This window comes from Electrophorus electricus, chromosome 9, assembly GCF_013358815.1.
Source record: "Electrophorus electricus isolate fEleEle1 chromosome 9, fEleEle1.pri, whole genome shotgun sequence".
NCBI lineage: Eukaryota > Metazoa > Chordata > Actinopteri > Gymnotiformes > Gymnotidae > Electrophorus > Electrophorus electricus.
The window spans coordinates 4,412,221-4,430,953 of NC_049543.1; the positions used below are offsets into that span (position 1 = coordinate 4,412,221).

At 41.2% G+C, this 18,733-nt stretch overlaps 1 protein-coding gene and 1 long non-coding RNA gene across 2 annotated transcripts; one reads left to right on the top strand and one right to left on the bottom strand.

Moving 5' to 3' along the window:
- Positions 1–3,976: 3,976 nt before the first annotated feature.
- LOC113590901 lies at positions 3,977–5,957 on the bottom strand. The gene is made up of 3 exons (XR_003412142.2): positions 5,724–5,957; positions 4,393–4,536; positions 3,977–4,074 (listed from the first exon to the last, which is right to left on the bottom strand). It is a non-coding gene; the product is annotated as an uncharacterized LOC113590901 (long non-coding RNA).
- A 10,987-nt stretch (positions 5,958–16,944) lies between these two features.
- Positions 16,945–18,147, top strand: spaca9 (sperm acrosome associated 9). The gene is made up of 4 exons (XM_035529994.1): positions 16,945–17,073; positions 17,282–17,442; positions 17,665–17,812; positions 18,139–18,147. Exons 1-4 carry the CDS (start codon positions 16,945–16,947, stop codon positions 18,145–18,147), a joined length of 447 nt encoding a protein of 148 aa, XP_035385887.1.
- Positions 18,148–18,733: the final 586 nt, after the last annotated feature.

Below are 18,733 nucleotides of genomic sequence, written 5' to 3' on the forward strand. Positions count from 1 at the left end.
CCGTGCGGGTGATGATCTTCGTGATGTGTGTTTGAGTACTTCAGTCCCACAGGGTACAACCGCAGCCTGGAGAGTGTCAAAGGTGAGCTCTTGCTCGGTCTAATTTTAACCCTAAAATAGCTGCATCACTCTCTAATGACTGGCGTGACAAAACAAGTGTCTGTGGTCTGGCTGAAAAGGTAGTGTTTGTGTGATTAGCTCGTGTGGTAGTGCTCATGTGGTAGTGCTCATGTGGTTAGCTTGTGTGGTTGTGCTCGTGTGGTAGTGCTCGTGTTGTTAGCTTGTGTGGTAGTGCTCAAGTGGTAGTGCTCAAGTGGTAGTGCTCATGTGATAGTGCTCATGTGGTTAGCTCGTGTGGTAGTGCTCATGTGGTTAGCTCGTGTGGTACTGCTTTTGTGGTAGTGCTCGTGTGGTAGTGCTCATGTGGTAGTGCTCATGTGGTAGTGCTCATGTGGTTAGCTCGTGTGGTAGTGCTCGTGTGGTAGTGCTCATGTGGTAGTGCTCGTGTGGTTAGCTCGTGTGGTAGTGCTTATGTGGTTAGCTCGTGTGGTAGTGCTCATGTGGTAGTGCTCATTTGGTTAGCTCGTGTGGTAGTGCTCATGTGGTAGTGCTCTTGTAGTAGTGCTCATGTGGTAGTTCTCATGTGGTTAGCTCGTGTGGTAGTGCTCATGTGGTTAGCTCGTGTGGTAGTGCTCATGTGGTAGTGCTCATTTGGTTAGCTCGTGTGGTAGTGCTCGTGTGGTAGTGCTCGTGTGGTAGTGCTCAAGTGATAGTGCTCGTGTGTTAGTGCTCATATGTTAGTGCTCATTTGGTTAGCTCATGTGGTAGTGCTCATGTGGTAGTGCTCTTGTAGTAGTGCTCATGTGGTAGTTCTCGTGTGGTAGTGCTCATGTGGTTAGCTCATGTGGTAGTGCTCGTGTGATAGTGCTCATTTGGTTAGCTCGTGTGGTAGTGCTCGTGTGGTAGTGCTCATGTGGTAGTGCTCGTGTGGTTAGCTCGTGTGGTAAGCTCGTGTGGTAGTGCTCATGTAGTTAGCTCGTGTGGTTAGCTTGTGTGGTAGAGCTTGTGTGGTAGAGCTCCTGTGGTAGTGCTCGTGTGGTAGTGCTCGTGTGGTTGTGCTCGTGTGGTTGTGCTCAAGTGGTAGTGCTCATGTAGTAGTGCTCAAGTGGATTTTCTCTATTTTCCTCTGATTAATGTTTTGGGTGTGAGACAGAAAAACTTGTCATTTTGGAATTTAAGCAATGGAGCCTTTTGTCTGAGAACCACAAAACCAGTAGAAAAACAGCAGTAATCGGGCCTATACCAAATTAAGATGTAGCTAAGTGCTAAGAATAAATAACTAAATGCTTATGGAACGTAATAAAAAAATTAAAATGGGATTGTTTATATTTTACTGATATCCTATAGACTGATACATATGGAAACACACCTGTAAAATAAACTTCATTTAAGATCCAGGCGGGACGACCTTCACCACTGGGAAGTCAGTGCGGCTGCTGTGGGGAAATGTTTTCAATAATTCAGTTTCCACTGAGAACCACAAAGGCACCACGAGTAAGATCACGGTACTGGTGTGGGCCTTCTTTGCTATTGTCTTCTTGGCCAACTATTCAGCAAACCTGGCAGCACTCATGATTCAGGAGCAATACACTGACGCTGTTTCTGGACTGAGCGACAAAAAGGAAAGAAGACTGAGGCTGGTGTCATTTTCTCAAAATAAAAAAAAATATATTTCAAAATGTATTTATATAGCGCTTTTTACAACAGATGGTGTCACTGTTTACAAATGTCCAAGTCCAAGCCCCCAGTGAGCAAGCCAAGGGCGACAGTGGCAAGGAAAAACTCCCTAGAGCATGAGGTAGAAACCTCGAGAGGAGGCTAAATGATCTGGAGTTTTCATTCTAAACACTTCAAAGAACTACAAAGCAACTCAAGTAATCTCAAAGGGTATGACATGATTAAGGTGAGCAGGGTTGTATTCAGGTCTGGTGGAAGGTACAATGTGAACAGACATAAATTTAATGGAATTACCATTTAGCTACCTAAACTTGTTCAATACCTTATTTCTTGTATTGTCTTTTGGTAATCGATTTAAGGGCCACTCATGTGCTTGCTGAATGATTGATCCCTTTTGATGTGCCACCAGCTTGTTTTTGACATGTACAGCAGAGAATTTTAGTGGAGTGTCAAATGTAGGGCTCCAAGTATTACATGACTACTTAAATAGGATAATTTGTGCATGCTCTCAAAAGAACAATTCAGATTTGGTACAAGTCTAATCAGTACTATTCCAGAGCAGGCATGCTGTGAGCACATCATTATGCATTCAAAACAGGAAGGCAGCAACAACACCCTAGAGGAAACATTTGCATGGCAACACTTTAAAAGCTGCTCTGCCACTGTAGAGAAGTGCTCTCATCTTCCTCGGTCGGGTTCTTAAGATGACTTTACTCTGCTTCTCTGACTCTTTCACACATCAGCGTGAGCTTGGTTCAGCGAACACTAATCCTCATGCACACTGGAGGAATAAGGTAGCAAGACTCTCGCCCAACATTTACATTTACGGTACTTGACAGACGCTCTTATCCAGAGCGACTTACAAAAGTTCTTCGTCATTTACTCATAGAATAAATCCTAACCAGTACAGTAGGGTAAAGTCCAAGATACCATTGAACTAGAATACTGTTGAAATACAGGGATCAATGCTGATGCCTAGAAGTGCAAAGTACATAAGCACTACCTAAAACAACAACCAGTGCAATAAACAATAACTACTAGCGTTTCTTAGTCAAAAAAGGAGCAGTCAATATCAGTGCAATAATCAATACCTTACAATAAGTACTACTATCAGGTAGTTAACATAGGAGCAGGGTCAGTGGTCATTTTAATGTTCCACAAATAGATGGGTCTTCAGTCTGCATTTGAAGATAGATGAGGGCCAGAGTCACAGACAGCCCCGCGTGCCCGACAGGGACTCTTATCACTGGGATCAAATTCAGCTCACACTCCTTCCCTGTCCACACCTCCAGTGGCCAGCCAAGTTTTGCTCAACACAAAGCACTCACGGCACCCAAGCTTAGTATGATGAAATGTCTGACTGTGAAGGTCCACATCTTCTCAATCAGCCCATAATGTAGCATCAGCAAAACTCTACATCTAAGGGAAGAGAATAAAAGAAAAGAAAAGAAAAGAAAAAAGGTCAAATATAGCAAACTTTTAAACCTGACAGGCTGACAAGTGTCGCCATCTGCAAAGGATTCACATGTAACAAGTTTAAAAGCAGTTTGTGAGAATTTCAATAATTTTTTACTCTTGTCAAGCATCTTTGCATTTGTTCTTTCTAGCAGGATGGATGTCATGTTTCTGTTGGAGACTGTTCACTTAAGAATGGGAGGTCTTTCACTTCTCTTGTGCCAATCACCTAGGTGCACGTTCCACTAGGTTTTTCTATTGTTCTTTATGTCTATTAAACATTTGTTAGATAGTTCTACACATACACATCATTTGGCTAAAACAGTACACAGTTTGGTAAACATAGCTTTACAATTGTGTCATGTAGTTTATGGCAGACATGAATCAAGTATTCACATATATGCAAACCATTCATGAAAATATTCAACCATGTTCCTGCATCGACCAATGGAGAACATGAGCTGGGGCATCAGAAGGCATCGATCTGCAAATCAATTCTGCTTTATATAAAATAGGATAAAGCATGCGTTTCCGTTGGACTTCAATTACATTTCCAAGAAACGCATGCAAACCCAGACACAACACAAGGGATGTGTGCCACAACACAACAGAATACATTTCTCACAAGTCATCATGTAGTCAACCCACCTTTTTTACATACTAGCGTTTACATTCGCCAGCACTACATCCAAACCATACATTAGTCAACATATGCAAACTGATATTCAACACCCACACCAGCTGGAACCCGTTACCACTACATTCCAAGAGAAGACGTCTCTTGACCTGGTCCTGAGCCTGGTGGAGAGGTCATATATCTTCCCCTGAGGTCCATCAAAGCTTACCCAGGGTCCTTTGCTGAAGCCCTGTACACAAATCATTCTGAAAGGACACAGAATCTTTATACTCACTTCTGTTTATGTTACTAATCTGCATAATGCAATGGTAAGCCTCTTTCCCCTGTAAACACTCTTTTATTACCTCAACATCAACTGTTTTTCACACACATACTGTTAGCTTTAGCCTTTGAGTAAGTAGTATACAGATCTTTTTGTTTTGTTTTGTTTAATTACGTCAATGGTTTTATACACTGAAATAGCCTGCACAGAAAATGACCTGTGAAAGGTTGGTTACTAGATCACTCAGTTATGCTACACAAAACAGTGCAATGGGACATGTATTAACTTATTAAACTATCACCTGTGCCATGAGATGGTCCACAGTCCTCAACCGTAGATACAGACAGTGCAGATTTGGCTTCTTCTAAAAACTGTACATTACACCCACAAGAGCTGCAAAACTTTGGTGTTTGTTCCAATCAGAAACAACAGAAAGGACAAAACACTGTGATCCGAAAACAGAAGAAAATGGAAATATAATGCAACATTTATAATGTAACATTTATTATGAGAGTACACTGACCAAACATTCTGCAATGAACATTGACATTGTAATATTTAGTTTAGAACAGGAGATGTTTTTAGGATGTGCAACTTGTGGGCACATTCTATTTCATGAATTCTAATGTTTTGTTTATCAGGTTATACCTTATACCTTATGCTGTTAAACCAACTGATTAAACTGGTAGACCAGCAAAGGATCCGTATTGGTTCAACTTTGATGGCTTAGCTGATGCACTACAAATACCAACTAGACAGACTGTCCAGCAGCATAAACAACTTGGCCAAGCTATCCAACCAGTATGATCGAGCAACATGGACATACTGGTCAAATGTCAATCTTATTATACTGGGTGACCACTCTGGTCATTGGTAATGCTGGTCAACTATCTTGTTCTTATCTTACCTGAAGTGTCATGTTTATAGCTACATGCATACCAAAAGTGATTTGAAATAAATAACAATCTAATTGTAGGTATTTAGCCAGAAACCAGAGTTGTATTATACAACATCTCTTTAGGTTAAATGGGATTGTAAAATAGCCCGTGTGACCTCTGTGTTCCATCCCACTCAATAATGCACACCAGATTGTGGATGAAAGGGTTTCCTTTTATTTTCCACACTGCAACAAGTTCAGCAACCACATTTAATTTCACCGAGGGCTCAGCTAGCCAGCTCACAGCAGGTATGTCTAGCTTTGCCTTGCATCTCCCAGTAAATGTTACAACTTCCATTATAACAATATAATAAAATATATAAATAAAAGAAAGCTGTGATCGTATAGTGTAGTTGTTTGATTATAAATTATGATCTCATAATCGTATCTACATATAATCATACATTTACATAGTAACATTCACTCATATACTCAAATTCCATATCATACACATAAAACGTCCACATAATTGATATTTTCCTGATCGATAATACAAAAAAAAATTTAAATAAATAAAAATGAACAGCACCCTCTAGCGAAGAACCTCAATTACTTCAAGCTAACTATAAAACATAGCTAGGATAAGTCAGCGCTAGCTCGAAGCTAAAACAAAAATGCTCAGATTAACTTATGCCTCATGGCAAACAGCTGAGTTAAAAAATTAAACACAATGAAAACAAATGAAACTGACCCACCTGCAACAAGTTTAGCAACCGCATTTAATCTCACCGAGAGGGCAGATAGCCAGTCTATACAAAACAGGCTATTTGTTAGAAATTCTCCACGTGTGATTCACTAAGCTTCACATCTCAGTATGAGTTAACGTATCCACGTTCCGTAATAACGTGGTGAAATCTGCCAAAAACGGTGAGACGGAGCATAATAAGTAATAGGACAAACTTTGGAACATGACTGGTAGACGAACCTACCCACAGCAGCTATGTCTCCCTCTGCCGTGCAGCTCCACCAGTTCACGCTGCATTATATAGGGGGCTGGAGAGTTTCTGACCAATAGGTGGCGCTGATACCACTTTACGGGGATTTCATATATAATATATAATTAATATATATTAACACTGTTAAATTAGCTCAGGATGTCTCTGTTTTACATATTCAAAAGAAGCACAGTACAAAATAGGAATGACTTCTTCTTTGGTGAAAATCTCGTTAAAGAACATTTTGTTCTACTGCTTGGTGTAGGTTTAAATTTGGTTAATGTTTGTTCAGGGTTGCATGATTTATTATATTTTTTTACTGTTTGAAATGGCTAAGGTTTATAATATTACAAGTTCATAATATTACAATATTCTCTTCAAACTGATGTGATACCAGATCAAGGTTAATAGAAGAATGTGTGACTTTGGTGCTGCTTGTTATATATGTTTATGTCTACAGTTTTTTTGTTCAATCCTTTGTTGTGTGGTCTGACTGGAAGCATCTAAGAACTACAGTGACCCAAGGCAATGACTCGACCCCAAACCCTTCACCTGTGTGACTCAAGCCAACTTCAAAGACCTTGTTCACCCATTTGGCTATTATACCTGCGGTCCTTCATCTATCTGACAAACAACTGTGGTTACTAAAACAATGCTGGACTGTGGTGAGAATTGTCTAGTTAAACCTCCAAGCACTGCCTTGATATGTGCAGAGACTGGTTTCAGAGACAGACACTCTTTTATGTATTTTGTGTATAATAGATGGTTGTTGGTATGTAATGTATTTCTGCATCTGTATGTTTTGATAACTCCTTAATCTAATAATACTTTTGGCCAAAATGGGGCAGGAAAGGTTATAAATGATTAACATTTATTTTGTTTTGCTTTCAAGGTACATGCAATGTTTCCTTCAACCCACTTTGTGAAGGACAAGCTGACTGTTTGAACTGATGAGTTCAGGAAATGGTGAAGACATTAACAAAGACATTAACAAAGCCTCTTTGATTTCAGTATGAGCTACATTGCAGCATGTATTCAGTATGTAGTCTCAGTGCTAATAGTTGTCCAGTAGCTTGTGATGTTACACCACCTCGTAGTCTGTGTATCCATCTCACTATTGTAGTCATCCAATCACAGCAATGTTGTGTTTTATAACATCGTCACCATGTCCAGCGGCTATCATCTTTGTATGTAAATGAATTTAGCCATTTTACACATTTTAGAATAGCACAGCCAAGTCCAAAATCTCTTCAGTCAAGATGATTTTGCATGTAGCTATTTAATACAAGCATGCAGGGGGCCCCTGTCATCTCAATGTTCCAGATTGTGCTCTTTATACGCACACTGGTAGTAATTAAGGGAACAGGATTAGTAGCATTACTAGTATTATCAACCTGGAGAACAGAAATACAAAAGATTTCATTCACTGTATTCACTTTCAATGGCTTTATTTGAAACAGACCCTGTGGAGACTTGGCATGTCTAGGGTTACAGGTTATGTTAATACCTGGAACTCATTGGTAATAAGTGGCCGCAAATCTGACAAAAACAGTCCAATCTCAGAGGTGCCTACACCTACTCATCCAGCATGGCCTGATGACCCACTGTGTCAAACAGGACACGTAAGTAATAGGCTGACCACACAGGTAATATCAGTCTTTCAAAAAGGGTTTGAAAATGGAGTCAGATCTGACCACATCTTCTTAACCAGGATATGCTCGTGATACACCGTGTCAGGTTTGGTGAACCTGGCAGCCTGGTTGACTTTGGCAGGCCAGAGACCCTAATGGGACGCGTAAGTAATGGGCTGACTGCAGAGATAATAACAGCCTTTAAAACAGGACTAAAAATCGACTTATGTCCGATCTGACCAGTCAGTCAATTGCTTCTTTTTTTAAAATTTTTTGCAATTTTAACTTTTAATGTAATTTTGAATGCTTACATAAGCATGAGAAAGCTCCTCAAGCATTGCATGAAAGAAATTACATTAACTTAATTGAAAATGATGTAATATGTCTACAACAAACACATAACAATTACGTATTTCTTCTTTTTAAAATTAATACTTTTTTTTGTTGTAGGACTCATTTTCACCACCAGATGGCAGCGTTATGTAGTATTTTGTCCTTAGAGAGCTCAGATAAAGACCAGATTTGTATTGCAGAAAGTTTACAGATTCTTTCTATGGAGTTCTAGAGAATTTACATTTTTTATATAATCTGAATTTTTACAGAATATTTATTTGTCTTTATAGAGAATATTCAAACATTTTATATGATGTGTAACCATTGTAATTTTTCTCATAAACTCTTGTTCATATTTAGTCAACATAAAGGTTTTCTAAGTTTAATAAAATTTACATCACATACAATTTTCTGCAATTTTTCTACTTTTTTCAGGCTTGATTTAGAATATTGTGAGGTAGAATGTAAATTGCTGTATAGAGAATTATTCACAGGGAATCATAGTATTGTAATGTGCAGGAACAGACTGTGGAACAAAATCGTGCAGAACAATTATACAGTATATACAGGGGGGATTTGTCATACCGTCCACGTCTCACAACCGAATGTCCCTTTTTGAACAGTAAATGTCATCCTCTTCAATGTTGAGGGTCACAGACCTTCTTTTTGGAGGCAATGCCTCCTCCAAAATATCACTGCCCATATCTTGTGTGCTATTTTTGTTTCTTTTGTGGCAACAGTTGAATAAGAGCCCTGTATACACAGTCAAGGCCAAGGATCCTCCAGCAGCACATGGTAACACAATGTTTTAAATGTTCTTGGCTTGTGTAACGTAGTTTAAGAGTGCAGATGTGCTGCAGTGAAGTTCTTCACTGCACATCTGCATGTTCCCCCATCAGTTTTGCTGATGTCGTTCCTAGATCTTCCTAAGTTCAAGACTGTTTACTCAATACACACTAAATAAAAATAAAGATGCAGACTCTGGAATTAATTGAAGAGAATTGCTGGTCCTGTCTTTATTCTGAGCTCAATGTAACAAACAAGGCATTGTCCAGAGAATGTCTAACAGTCTCAGGTGGGCACACCTTTTATTCATTTTCTTCATAACCATCGAAATTTTTTTTTATAAAAATTTGTTCCGGTTCCACTATTGTTCTCCAAACCAAGCATTATTCAGTGTATGCAAATTGATATTCAATACTTACACCAACCAGTTCTGGGTACCATTAGGTTCATCCTGAACTACTTCTATTTTTTAAAAGGAGATCATATTCTATATCACTGGCGGCCCATATAGGTTCTTCTGGCGATGTCCATATTGTATCTTCCAGTGCTTGGCCAGGAAGTCCCGCCCTTGAACCAAGGCTCCCTCCTCGACTGAGGACCCTAGAGGCCTGTCAAAGAGGCCTCCTGAGGATTTACGCAGAAGCCTACAGAGGCCTTTCCTGTATGAAACCAGTTTATTCTGGACCATCCCTAGTTTCCTGCTTACAATATCATTTTATTACCTCACTGAGATGAAGTGCAAGGTGCCACCTCCATGGCACCAAGATATTGGAGCCTTCTTCACCTGACACTGGCAGGACCCTGCATCTGACCCCTCGAGCCCCTCACTGATAACTGATGCATCTGCTTGACTTGGATCTGAAGAGTTAAAGTAAACTCTGTCCGGCGAGACTCCCCTTATCAGATACAGCATTGATTGACAGCTATAAGCTCATGGGAACATACCAGCTGCAGGAAGATTTTTCTAATGGTGAGGCAATGAAGCAGCATGAAGTCACTAAAAAGGAGTTCTTCATAATAAATGTTGTGTTTAGTGAAACCTGCGGAGAATGTGAACACAGTAGTGTTTCATAGTATTAAACAGTACCAGTCTCGCATAGAATAGCATGTTATATTTTATTAATTTAACTGTTGCTGATTTTTCTGCTATCCAGTAGCTGCAGACACCAAGTATGTTAATCTCATCAGCCAGAGGTAGCCAATGGCCACTGGCATCATGACCAATAAAGAATATCACAGCAGCTATATTTCTGTGCCTCCTTATTAATTTAATGTATCAATCCTGCAGCAGGAGGTGTGGAGGTGTCATGTGACTGATGACCCACGAGGCTAATTGGCTGTGATGCCGGTGAGTGTCCTTGACCCACTTACCTGAGCCTGCTACTGTTGGCCCAAAAAGGGGTGGCATCAGAGGGAGAAATCCGGGGAGCAGAGGAGCAGGGACTCTGTGATCAAGATGATGCAGCACAAAGTAGCAGGAAAACAATGCAATGACTGATTTGAAAATGTAAACAGTGATCTTATCTTAAAGAGCAAAGCAGGACTGTGCTGAAGGATAATGGATTTTCTAGTAGCCAGGTGACTGACCTCTCAGTGTGATTTTAAGGCAAATGTAAATTCTGGTTCAGATGGGTGAGTGAGACACGACCTTTCACTGAAATCAGTGATCCTATGCATAAGTGAGTCTGTGTTCCAAACAGAACTGAAGAGTTCTGGTTACATTTGATGGACTACTAATTAGACTTCTAGGAAAGATCAGATGTGTATCTGAGCCTGACTCTCAGAGCACCGTTCCTTTGGTCAATGCATCATGTCTTTCTTTTCCTCTAAATTCTCTCATGATGAAACTTATCCTAATAACCATGTACATTCACAACATAATAAACAAGGCGCTTATCGTCTTGCTTTGATAATCTATGACAATTGGTGTCTATGACAATTCTTCTGCACCATGTGGAACCACTGAAGGAGTTCATTCTCGGTCATCAAATTTGCTCCAAACCAAGGATGTGATGCATGTTGTTTTTTAGGCCATCTGTCAATGTCTGTATCTGGGCTGGGGAACGCCCACATCAGATACATCGTTCAGCTCTCAAATCAGTAGAAACGCATGTCCATTTTTCCAGGGTTCACTCATTCCTGGGAATCCAGACTGGCTCCAACTCGAGAACCTGCACTTTGTTTATAGAAAGGCAATATTTGTCTTCTGTTGGAACCTGCCTACATCGCTCATGTTGTCGTACCCTCTCCACCAGAGCTACATCGCATTACTGCAGCTCACAACTAGTGCTCAGACATGAAGCTGTCTGGCACTGAATACACAATGCCACCATAAGGTGATGGAATGAAATCCAGCACAACTCAAACACATTAAAAACAAGACAGCGCTTGGAGACACTTGTGCTCATTTCAAAAGCACAAAGTTCACAGTTCAGAAACCACAGATGGAGAGCTATAACATCTACGCTCTCAGGCTGTTTATTTTCTAGGCTGATTATTTCCAGCTGGGCAGGGCAGGACTTGCCTCTTGCTTTTCTTGAGCTTCTGCATTCTCAGTTTCTTTTTGTAGTCTTTGATAAACTGGATGCTGAGGCGCATCCAGGGGGGTCCTCCTCTTCTGAGGCAAAGAAGAGAGAAGAGAAATATAGAATGAGTCAGACAGAAAAAGAGAGATGGTTTAGGAAATTTGCAAACAGGTGAATCACATAATCTCAACAACAGACAGTCTGGGTTACGGCAAGCATTCAAAGTAGAAGAAAAAGAGGTAAGAAATCCTCAGTGAGACACACGGGCACACAAACACAGTCAGGGTAACAAGTATAGACCATCACCTTCCACAACAACTCTTGATGGATGGTGGTAAATGCTAGTTTTAACACTTAAATTTAAGCAACCCAGTTGTCTGGCTCAGTGGGCTAGAAGATCGTGGCACTGTCGTGCACAAATCTGCTGACAATCTTGTAGTTTCTGGGTTCCTTCATGGTGCTCTGCACTAGGAAGCACCACATCTGCTGAGAGAACAGTTTGGTGAGCCTAAGCAATTGTGGGCTTCAAGAATGCAATGATATAACTCAGCCAAGAGTATACCATCAGCCGAGAGGACCTGACCTTCTCCTGAGTCCGGCAGCTCATCTTCACTGGCTTTGGCCTTATGCTCTTCAGGTAGGGCAGATAGGCACAGATCTCCATCAGCTTTTCCATGGCAGTCAGTCTGCCCTTCTGGAGAGACTCCTATGGGTAGGACAGGGCAAGAGGCAAGAAGTGCCAAGGTGGATGTGGACCCGTTGCGTTATTGAAATGGAAAGCCCTGAAGGAGATTAGACTGAACCCTAAAATTATCCTATCCGCCATGATCCCTACCATCATGCAGATCTGTGAGAGCCGTAGGCCTAAGGCCTGGTGAAATATTACCAATTTATCAGTCAACAGTATAAACACAATTATGAACTCAATGGCTGTTTTTGTCCCTTTCTGTATCATGGCTGAGAAGAGTCTCTGAATGCCCTTTTGTAAACCCAAGTAAACAGTAAATAAAAATTAGACAAGTTAGTTTTTTTTAGTCTACTACATTTTGGTGGATTCCTACCCTTACTCTCAAACAGCTCCTTTTATAGTTGAGGTTGTCGATGCCCTCCTCTATGATCTGCAGCAGTTCCTTAGACTCGGCCAGCCTGTGCTCTCATCGGTTGATTTGCTCCTGCTCTCGGCACACAGCTCCTTCAAGCCCCACCTTTATTTGCTCGTACCTTTAAACCATCGAGTGCTCAGTCACCCAACAATGTCCCTCACTTATCACTGCTAACCCCTGAAGGTGTCCTCTTAAATCCAACATAAAAGCAGCAGTCTACATGGCACAAATATGATACAATTGATAGCACCACTTAAAACTAGCTTACAATTCTGTCTGGAGTCATATCTCCTTATATCATCCTAGACAGCTCCTTAACTTTGTTAAAAGACAAAGGAGAGAGAATGCAGTGGGGTCCATGTGTTTTATCAGATTAAGGCATTAAAATGGAGTGCTGCTGTATTGAATGTGTCGCCAGGGGAGTCGTTAATTGTATGAAATTCTGGAGGTGGAAGGGGCAAAAGTAGCACAGGCATGCATCTCAATATGGATCAACTATGATGTTGATCAGGGCTTGGCCATGAGGAGAGTTCCAGTACACTGCGTCTTGCTGCTACAGCCCCGCCCACTCACCCCGCCTGCAGGTATCAGTGCAGCGTGGGCTCTCGGCCTCTCTCTGAACAGTAAACCACTACAACCACTGCTAATGTCCGCCCATGGAGGGGCTGCCTGGTGCCTGCATCCACTTGTGTGCTGAATGAGTTGGAGAGGGAACTGATTATGGGAACGGATGATGTCAATCCCAGAAACAGGCTGGAGATCACCAGGATGGCTCAGTGCAACTCAATCACTGTCTGCATGAGTGATGGCAGATTGATATGTGTCTGCAAATGGAGGCAGTGGGTAATAGCTCTCCGTTCACATAAGGAAGCAAAAAAGCAGCGTGCAGTATTGCTCCCCGTGCTCTTATCTACACTCTGCTGGGCTTCGCTATATCGGATGAGTTGCTGCAAGACTAAGCTCCTTCACACAGTATATTATGTCATATGGTATATATATGACTGTACTATGTTATCCCTTGACTGACCTTGCTTCACTCTCCAGCAGGCAACAAAATGCTGAGATCATTGCTAACATTAGAGGGAGTGTTCATTTTATCAGCTTTATCTGTTATGATCAGATCAGATCAGGTCAGGCAGCCCATCACACACCTGACTCATGTTTTCCAGTAAATGTCAGAATGACATTTTGGTGCTGTGTGTGGGTAACTTTCTGTATAGCTTTTTTTGTATATGCTCCATGTAGACTGCATGTCATATAGTTCTGTCTATAGCTTTGTGTATGGATTTGTGCGTAGCTCTATTCAGGGCTCACCTCTCCAATCCTCTGCTGTAGCCATTGAACTTGATCTGGGTGTGCTGGAGCTCCACTACCTCTAAATTCTGTTGGTTCTGCTCCACCAGCTTCTTAGCCTTGGCCATTTTAGAGAGCACCAGATTTATCGCAGCTTTCTGGAACACCAGACGTTTCTCCATTTTCTACACAGCAAGCACAAGCAGCATGCCTTCAGCATGTGTATACTGTAATCAGTTTAGTTTCAACAACACATTCTATTTCTGTGATGGAAGCCGTTGTTAGTTCCATGATAAATTTAGGACCACGTGGCTAAACGAACATATTGACAGTACAGGAAACAGTTAAATATGCCCAGATTAAGTAAGATGGTTAAATATCAGCCCCACCACGCGACCCGGTAGATAACGTCGCTAAGATGACCAGGCTATATTTTCCACAATGTCTGTTAATAATGAAACTACAATACTTTTACAGTCAACTACAAATAACGATCCTTTGTTGAAATCCAGTACTATTTATCTGTTCAACAAAGTCATGGACATAAACACAACAAAAGGAGACTTCCAAAAATATTATATGAAAATTGTTTTGAAAGGCTTGCATTAAAAAAGAAAAAGAAATCTGTATCCTGACCACAAAGTGCAGTCACCTGCATGTGAGAGACACTGCTGCTGTGCCTGAAAACAAAGGCCTCACCTGTATGATCACTCACCCTGCTGAAGAAACTAAAAGACTGGATCAGAGATTTTAGTAATTAGACCATCAGCAGCAGCTTTATTCTGTCTGGTCTGGTGACTGTGTCCTCTGTGCACTCCAACTACAACAGTTTCACTGTCCGTGATGGACTTAATTCTGATTGCCACTCTTTTTAGGTGACCTCACATTACTAGATGCTCACACATTGGTCTCTTCTGATTAATCTTAAGCTTTCTGTTTAATGACTAAGCTATCTATCTATCTTTCCTAATACGTTACTAATTACTGTATGCGCCCATGTTTTCTTAAATTGGCTTCTAACTCCCATTGCTTTTTTGTATTGTGATATCCAGAGGATGGGATGCACTTGAGTCTTGGTTGCTCTCAAGGTTTCTTCAAGTTCTGAAAGGAGTATTTCTTTACTAATGTTGCCTTGTAATTGGACTCTGATGTCTGTACAGCTGGTTTGTGATGACACCTGTAATGAAAAGTACTATACAAGTAAATTTGAACTGAATGATACATGGGCAAGCTCATTACATTTTTAACTGATGTGAATTAAATAATCAGTTTTATTACCACGAGGAGTCTCTTTGCTTTACTAAACTTTCCTGATACATTACTAATTACTGTATGCTCCTGTCTGTTCTTTAATTGGCTAATAACTCAAATAGCTTTTTTGATAACTTCAGATGAATCCATGCAGAAGTCCTCCTAAAGTGCTGTGTAATATTGAACCAAAAATAATTATAACAATGAATCATTTAGATTTAGTGTTTGATGTACTGTTGAAATGTCAACATTAACCTTTCAATTTCAGTTTGAAACCCAGACTGACTCAAATGGAGTTGTCATCAGTAAATATGACAAGCCTCATCACTTCAGCATGGTGACTGGCAGTGGTAGGCAACACCCGCCCTGGAGATGCAGAATTCTTGGTGGCTGTGATGAATGGAACCTGGCATGTTCATGCATTGTCATAATCAGTAACATGATGCATCCACCAATGTAACCAGCTACATATTGTTTAATACTCTCTATGGTACAGACTACGGCAATTGTTATTGTAATATACCAAATGACCACACAGTCAGGTGCATGTGTAAGGGATTGGTAGGTATGGCAGTGCGGCATTTAATAGTGGTACTGTGACCCAGCCTTGACCACAACTTCACAAAATGGGGGAAGGGGGTGTAGTTTCCATGGTTTTTAAACTCATCTGTTGCCTTTCTTTTGGACATTCTAATATAATATTTGTTTCTTGGCAGGAGTGAAGGGTAGTTTGGTACTAGACCCTTTTTGTTTTGTACATTTTCATACATTCATATATTCCTTTTATTGGTTTAGCTCAAGTATCTTGAATCGTGTGTGTTTGGCTCACACCCTGGCAGGATGCATCACATCCAGAAGACTAAATGTAAACTAGCACGGATCTCCAATTCTACTGCACTGACTGCAGCCTGACTTCCTGCTCCTTTTTCAGTCTTATCTTTACAAACCCACCCCACATCAGGCTATTCTAAACTTACTTACTTTAATGTTTGTACAGGTCAGCTGTGAAGGGGTGGGGGAGACCGCAATCCTTCAGTTATCCAAGTTAAGTGAAGCAAATGAAATAGGCTTCATTTCATTGAAGTGAAATTCAATACTATTTATCTCTTCAACATGGTCATGGACATAAACACAACAAAAGGAGACTTCCAAAAATGTTATATGAAAATTGTTTTGAAAGGCTTGCATTAGAAAAAAGAAATTTGAATCCTGACCACAAAGTCTTCTGTGGTTGAACAGATTATGTTTGTACTCAAAGAAATGACACAGTAATGCTGTAAGTGTTGTGTTTTGTTTGTGTGTGTATATACATGCAGCAGTTGATCCTTGGTTCAGTATTGCATTATGGCAGGAATGCACAGTTCCTGCATTGGCCTGCTTCACTGGCTCTATGCGGGACACTATCTCAGCCAGGTCTGTGAACGAGGCGTTTGGACATGTCACCACCTGCATAAAAGACCATTCAAAGATCAATTCAGAGAGAAAAGCTGTGTAAGTTTCACCTTGTTTCATGATTTAGTTGGTGGTAGGCTCTAGCCTATTTGTACAATGTAAACATAACGTAGTTCTGGTTAGGTTATCAGCTGTTCTATGTGCCAAATGTTGCAGGGTGTAGTGGAGTCAGCTGGATCCATGCCAAGCTGTGAAGGAGAACCTGCAGTGCCTCACATTCCTGCTCCTGCTCTTGTGGAACTCCTCTTGGTGTCGGTCCTTCAGCATCTTCTCCACCACACCACTACGGCACCACACGTCGAACACCGTCTTCCCATGCTGGTAGCCCACATCCTATGAAAGTGGGGGAGTGGAAATGTGGAGGGATCAACCATAAATTTGGGGCGGGGGAGCAGGAGTCCAGGGGGCGGGGCAACAACTCACGGCAATCTCGTCGAACTTGCCGAAGTCTAGAGTCCCGAATACTGTACTCGCAGTATTCACTCTCCTTGACTGACTCAAGCTGGCGCACACAGCACACGTAAGCCAGCCGTGTCTGGATCTCTGCCATATTCAGCACCTTACATCACTCTGCTTACAAATCACTGTCCACCCAGACTCATACTTCATGTTACCATTCATCACCCAAACACCTGCAGGACAGAAACTCTTGGAATTAAGGAGGAAAGACAATGGGGCACAGCTCACTCCTGAAGAGCTGATTCAAATCATCAAACAGCCATCAGGCTGCCACTGCGTCTCTGCTCACAGAGGTCTCCCAGTTTATCTTTGCAAAGATAAACACCGCAGATCATGCTTGAACCCGGAACTGCCACTTGCCGCTATATTTACTAGCTATATTTACTATATTGTGCATTTTTTAAACTTACAGACCTATCACTTAGTCACTGGGGTTTACGTGAACAATCAGTTTGTAATCAGTTCAAAACATTCTTTGCATGTAGGTACAACGGTATATGACCCACCATTGCAGTAATGCCACAGAGAGGCCAATCTTCCTGCTCTTTCTGGTGATCATAGCCGACCTCGAGACTGAGTTTAAACTCCTCGAGTGCTCAGCATCCACCCAAAGCTTCTCCAGTGAAGCTCTAGACACCTGCAAGAAGCATGTCATCCCTATAGCTCTAACATCAGCCAAACACTGGCAGTTATGTGACAATCTGTTTAATGGAAGAACTGAAGCAGAGAGTCCAGCTAGCAAAAAAATTCACTACAGATATGATTGTACACAATTTGCACTTTTATGACCTCCCTCTTTATGTAGTTCATGTAAGGTTTGGATAAGCTGTTACTTATTTTTGGTTCCACATCACCCTCTCGTGGCCAGCTTCGCGCTGACGGGAGCTAGCGTCCCATTGCCCTCAATTACCGCCACTAACGGGCCTCTCCGGCAAACAGTAGCCAGCAAAGTAGAGAACATTTGTGCAGAGCAGAGTAGGAAAGTAGCTAGTGCATCCACTAGACCCAGACATGCCGTACGTACAGGAACCTGGCATACAGGGACACCTGCCTGGAAGCCACCAGTCCACGCAAGGACATTCAAAATTTTCTAAAATGCTCTTCACTGGCATTATGGATGTATTATGTAACCTGCTGAGTCACTTTTTTTTTTAGTTAGGTGCTTAAATGTTTCTGATCTGTCACAGCATAACTGGGAAGTGTGCTGTAAATCATCGGTTAAGAAAGAAATGGAGCAATGCAGGCAAAACATGCAAAACATATATTTTTATTTTCTTGATCATAGCTTAACAAGAAGAATACCTTTTGTCTGTGTATTCAGAATCAATACTTTTTTGAACAGAGTCCCTGAGGGCATCTGACTCCACTCCAGATTACTGTCAAATTGTACCATTGTTGTAAAATCTGTTGGAATTTGGCTTCTGGGGAGAGATGTCCTGTTTTTATTAAGGCATTTTGTGAACTATATAAATCACAAATGTCTGGGAGGGCTTTTGCTCACAAAACAAGCAGCAACAATGTTTATGGATACATTTCATTAAAATGAAATATATGATGCAAGATTTGTAATTGTAAGAAGGTGCAATTATACTGTTGGCATATACTTTTTGTCCATGGAGAGCAGGTTTGGGTCGGTGAGTCTCCTGAACAAAATTACCCTACTAACTCACCATGGAAAACCCTTTCAAGTCCAAGGCTAAGGATGAACAGTTTATAATGTTCATATTATCCTCATCACTGTAAACCTTGAGGTCTTCCCCTCAGTTACAGGTTAGAACTGTGTTATACTGAGAAGTATTCCACATTTTCTGGTTTCACATTTTGAACCGAAGTCATGCCTCAGGACTGACTTTTCTTTTGTCTTAAAAATAAAGACCATGGATCTGAAGTGCAAGCCATCGTGAGGAGCCCGTGTATTGGCTATTAGGGGAAATGCT

Excerpts from the sequence above, each read along its gene's own strand:
- spaca9 (XM_035529994.1), top strand. The coding sequence starts at position 16,945 with ATGTTACCATTCATCACCCAAACACCTGCAGGACAGAAACTCTTGGAA. Across the intron at positions 17,074-17,281 it reads AGCCATCAGGCTGCCACTGC|GTACAACGGTATATGACCCA; the intron begins GTCTCTGCTCAC and ends CTTTGCATGTAG. Across the intron at positions 17,443-17,664 it reads GCTCTAGACACCTGCAAGAA|CTTCGCGCTGACGGGAGCTA; the intron begins GCATGTCATCCC and ends TCTCGTGGCCAG.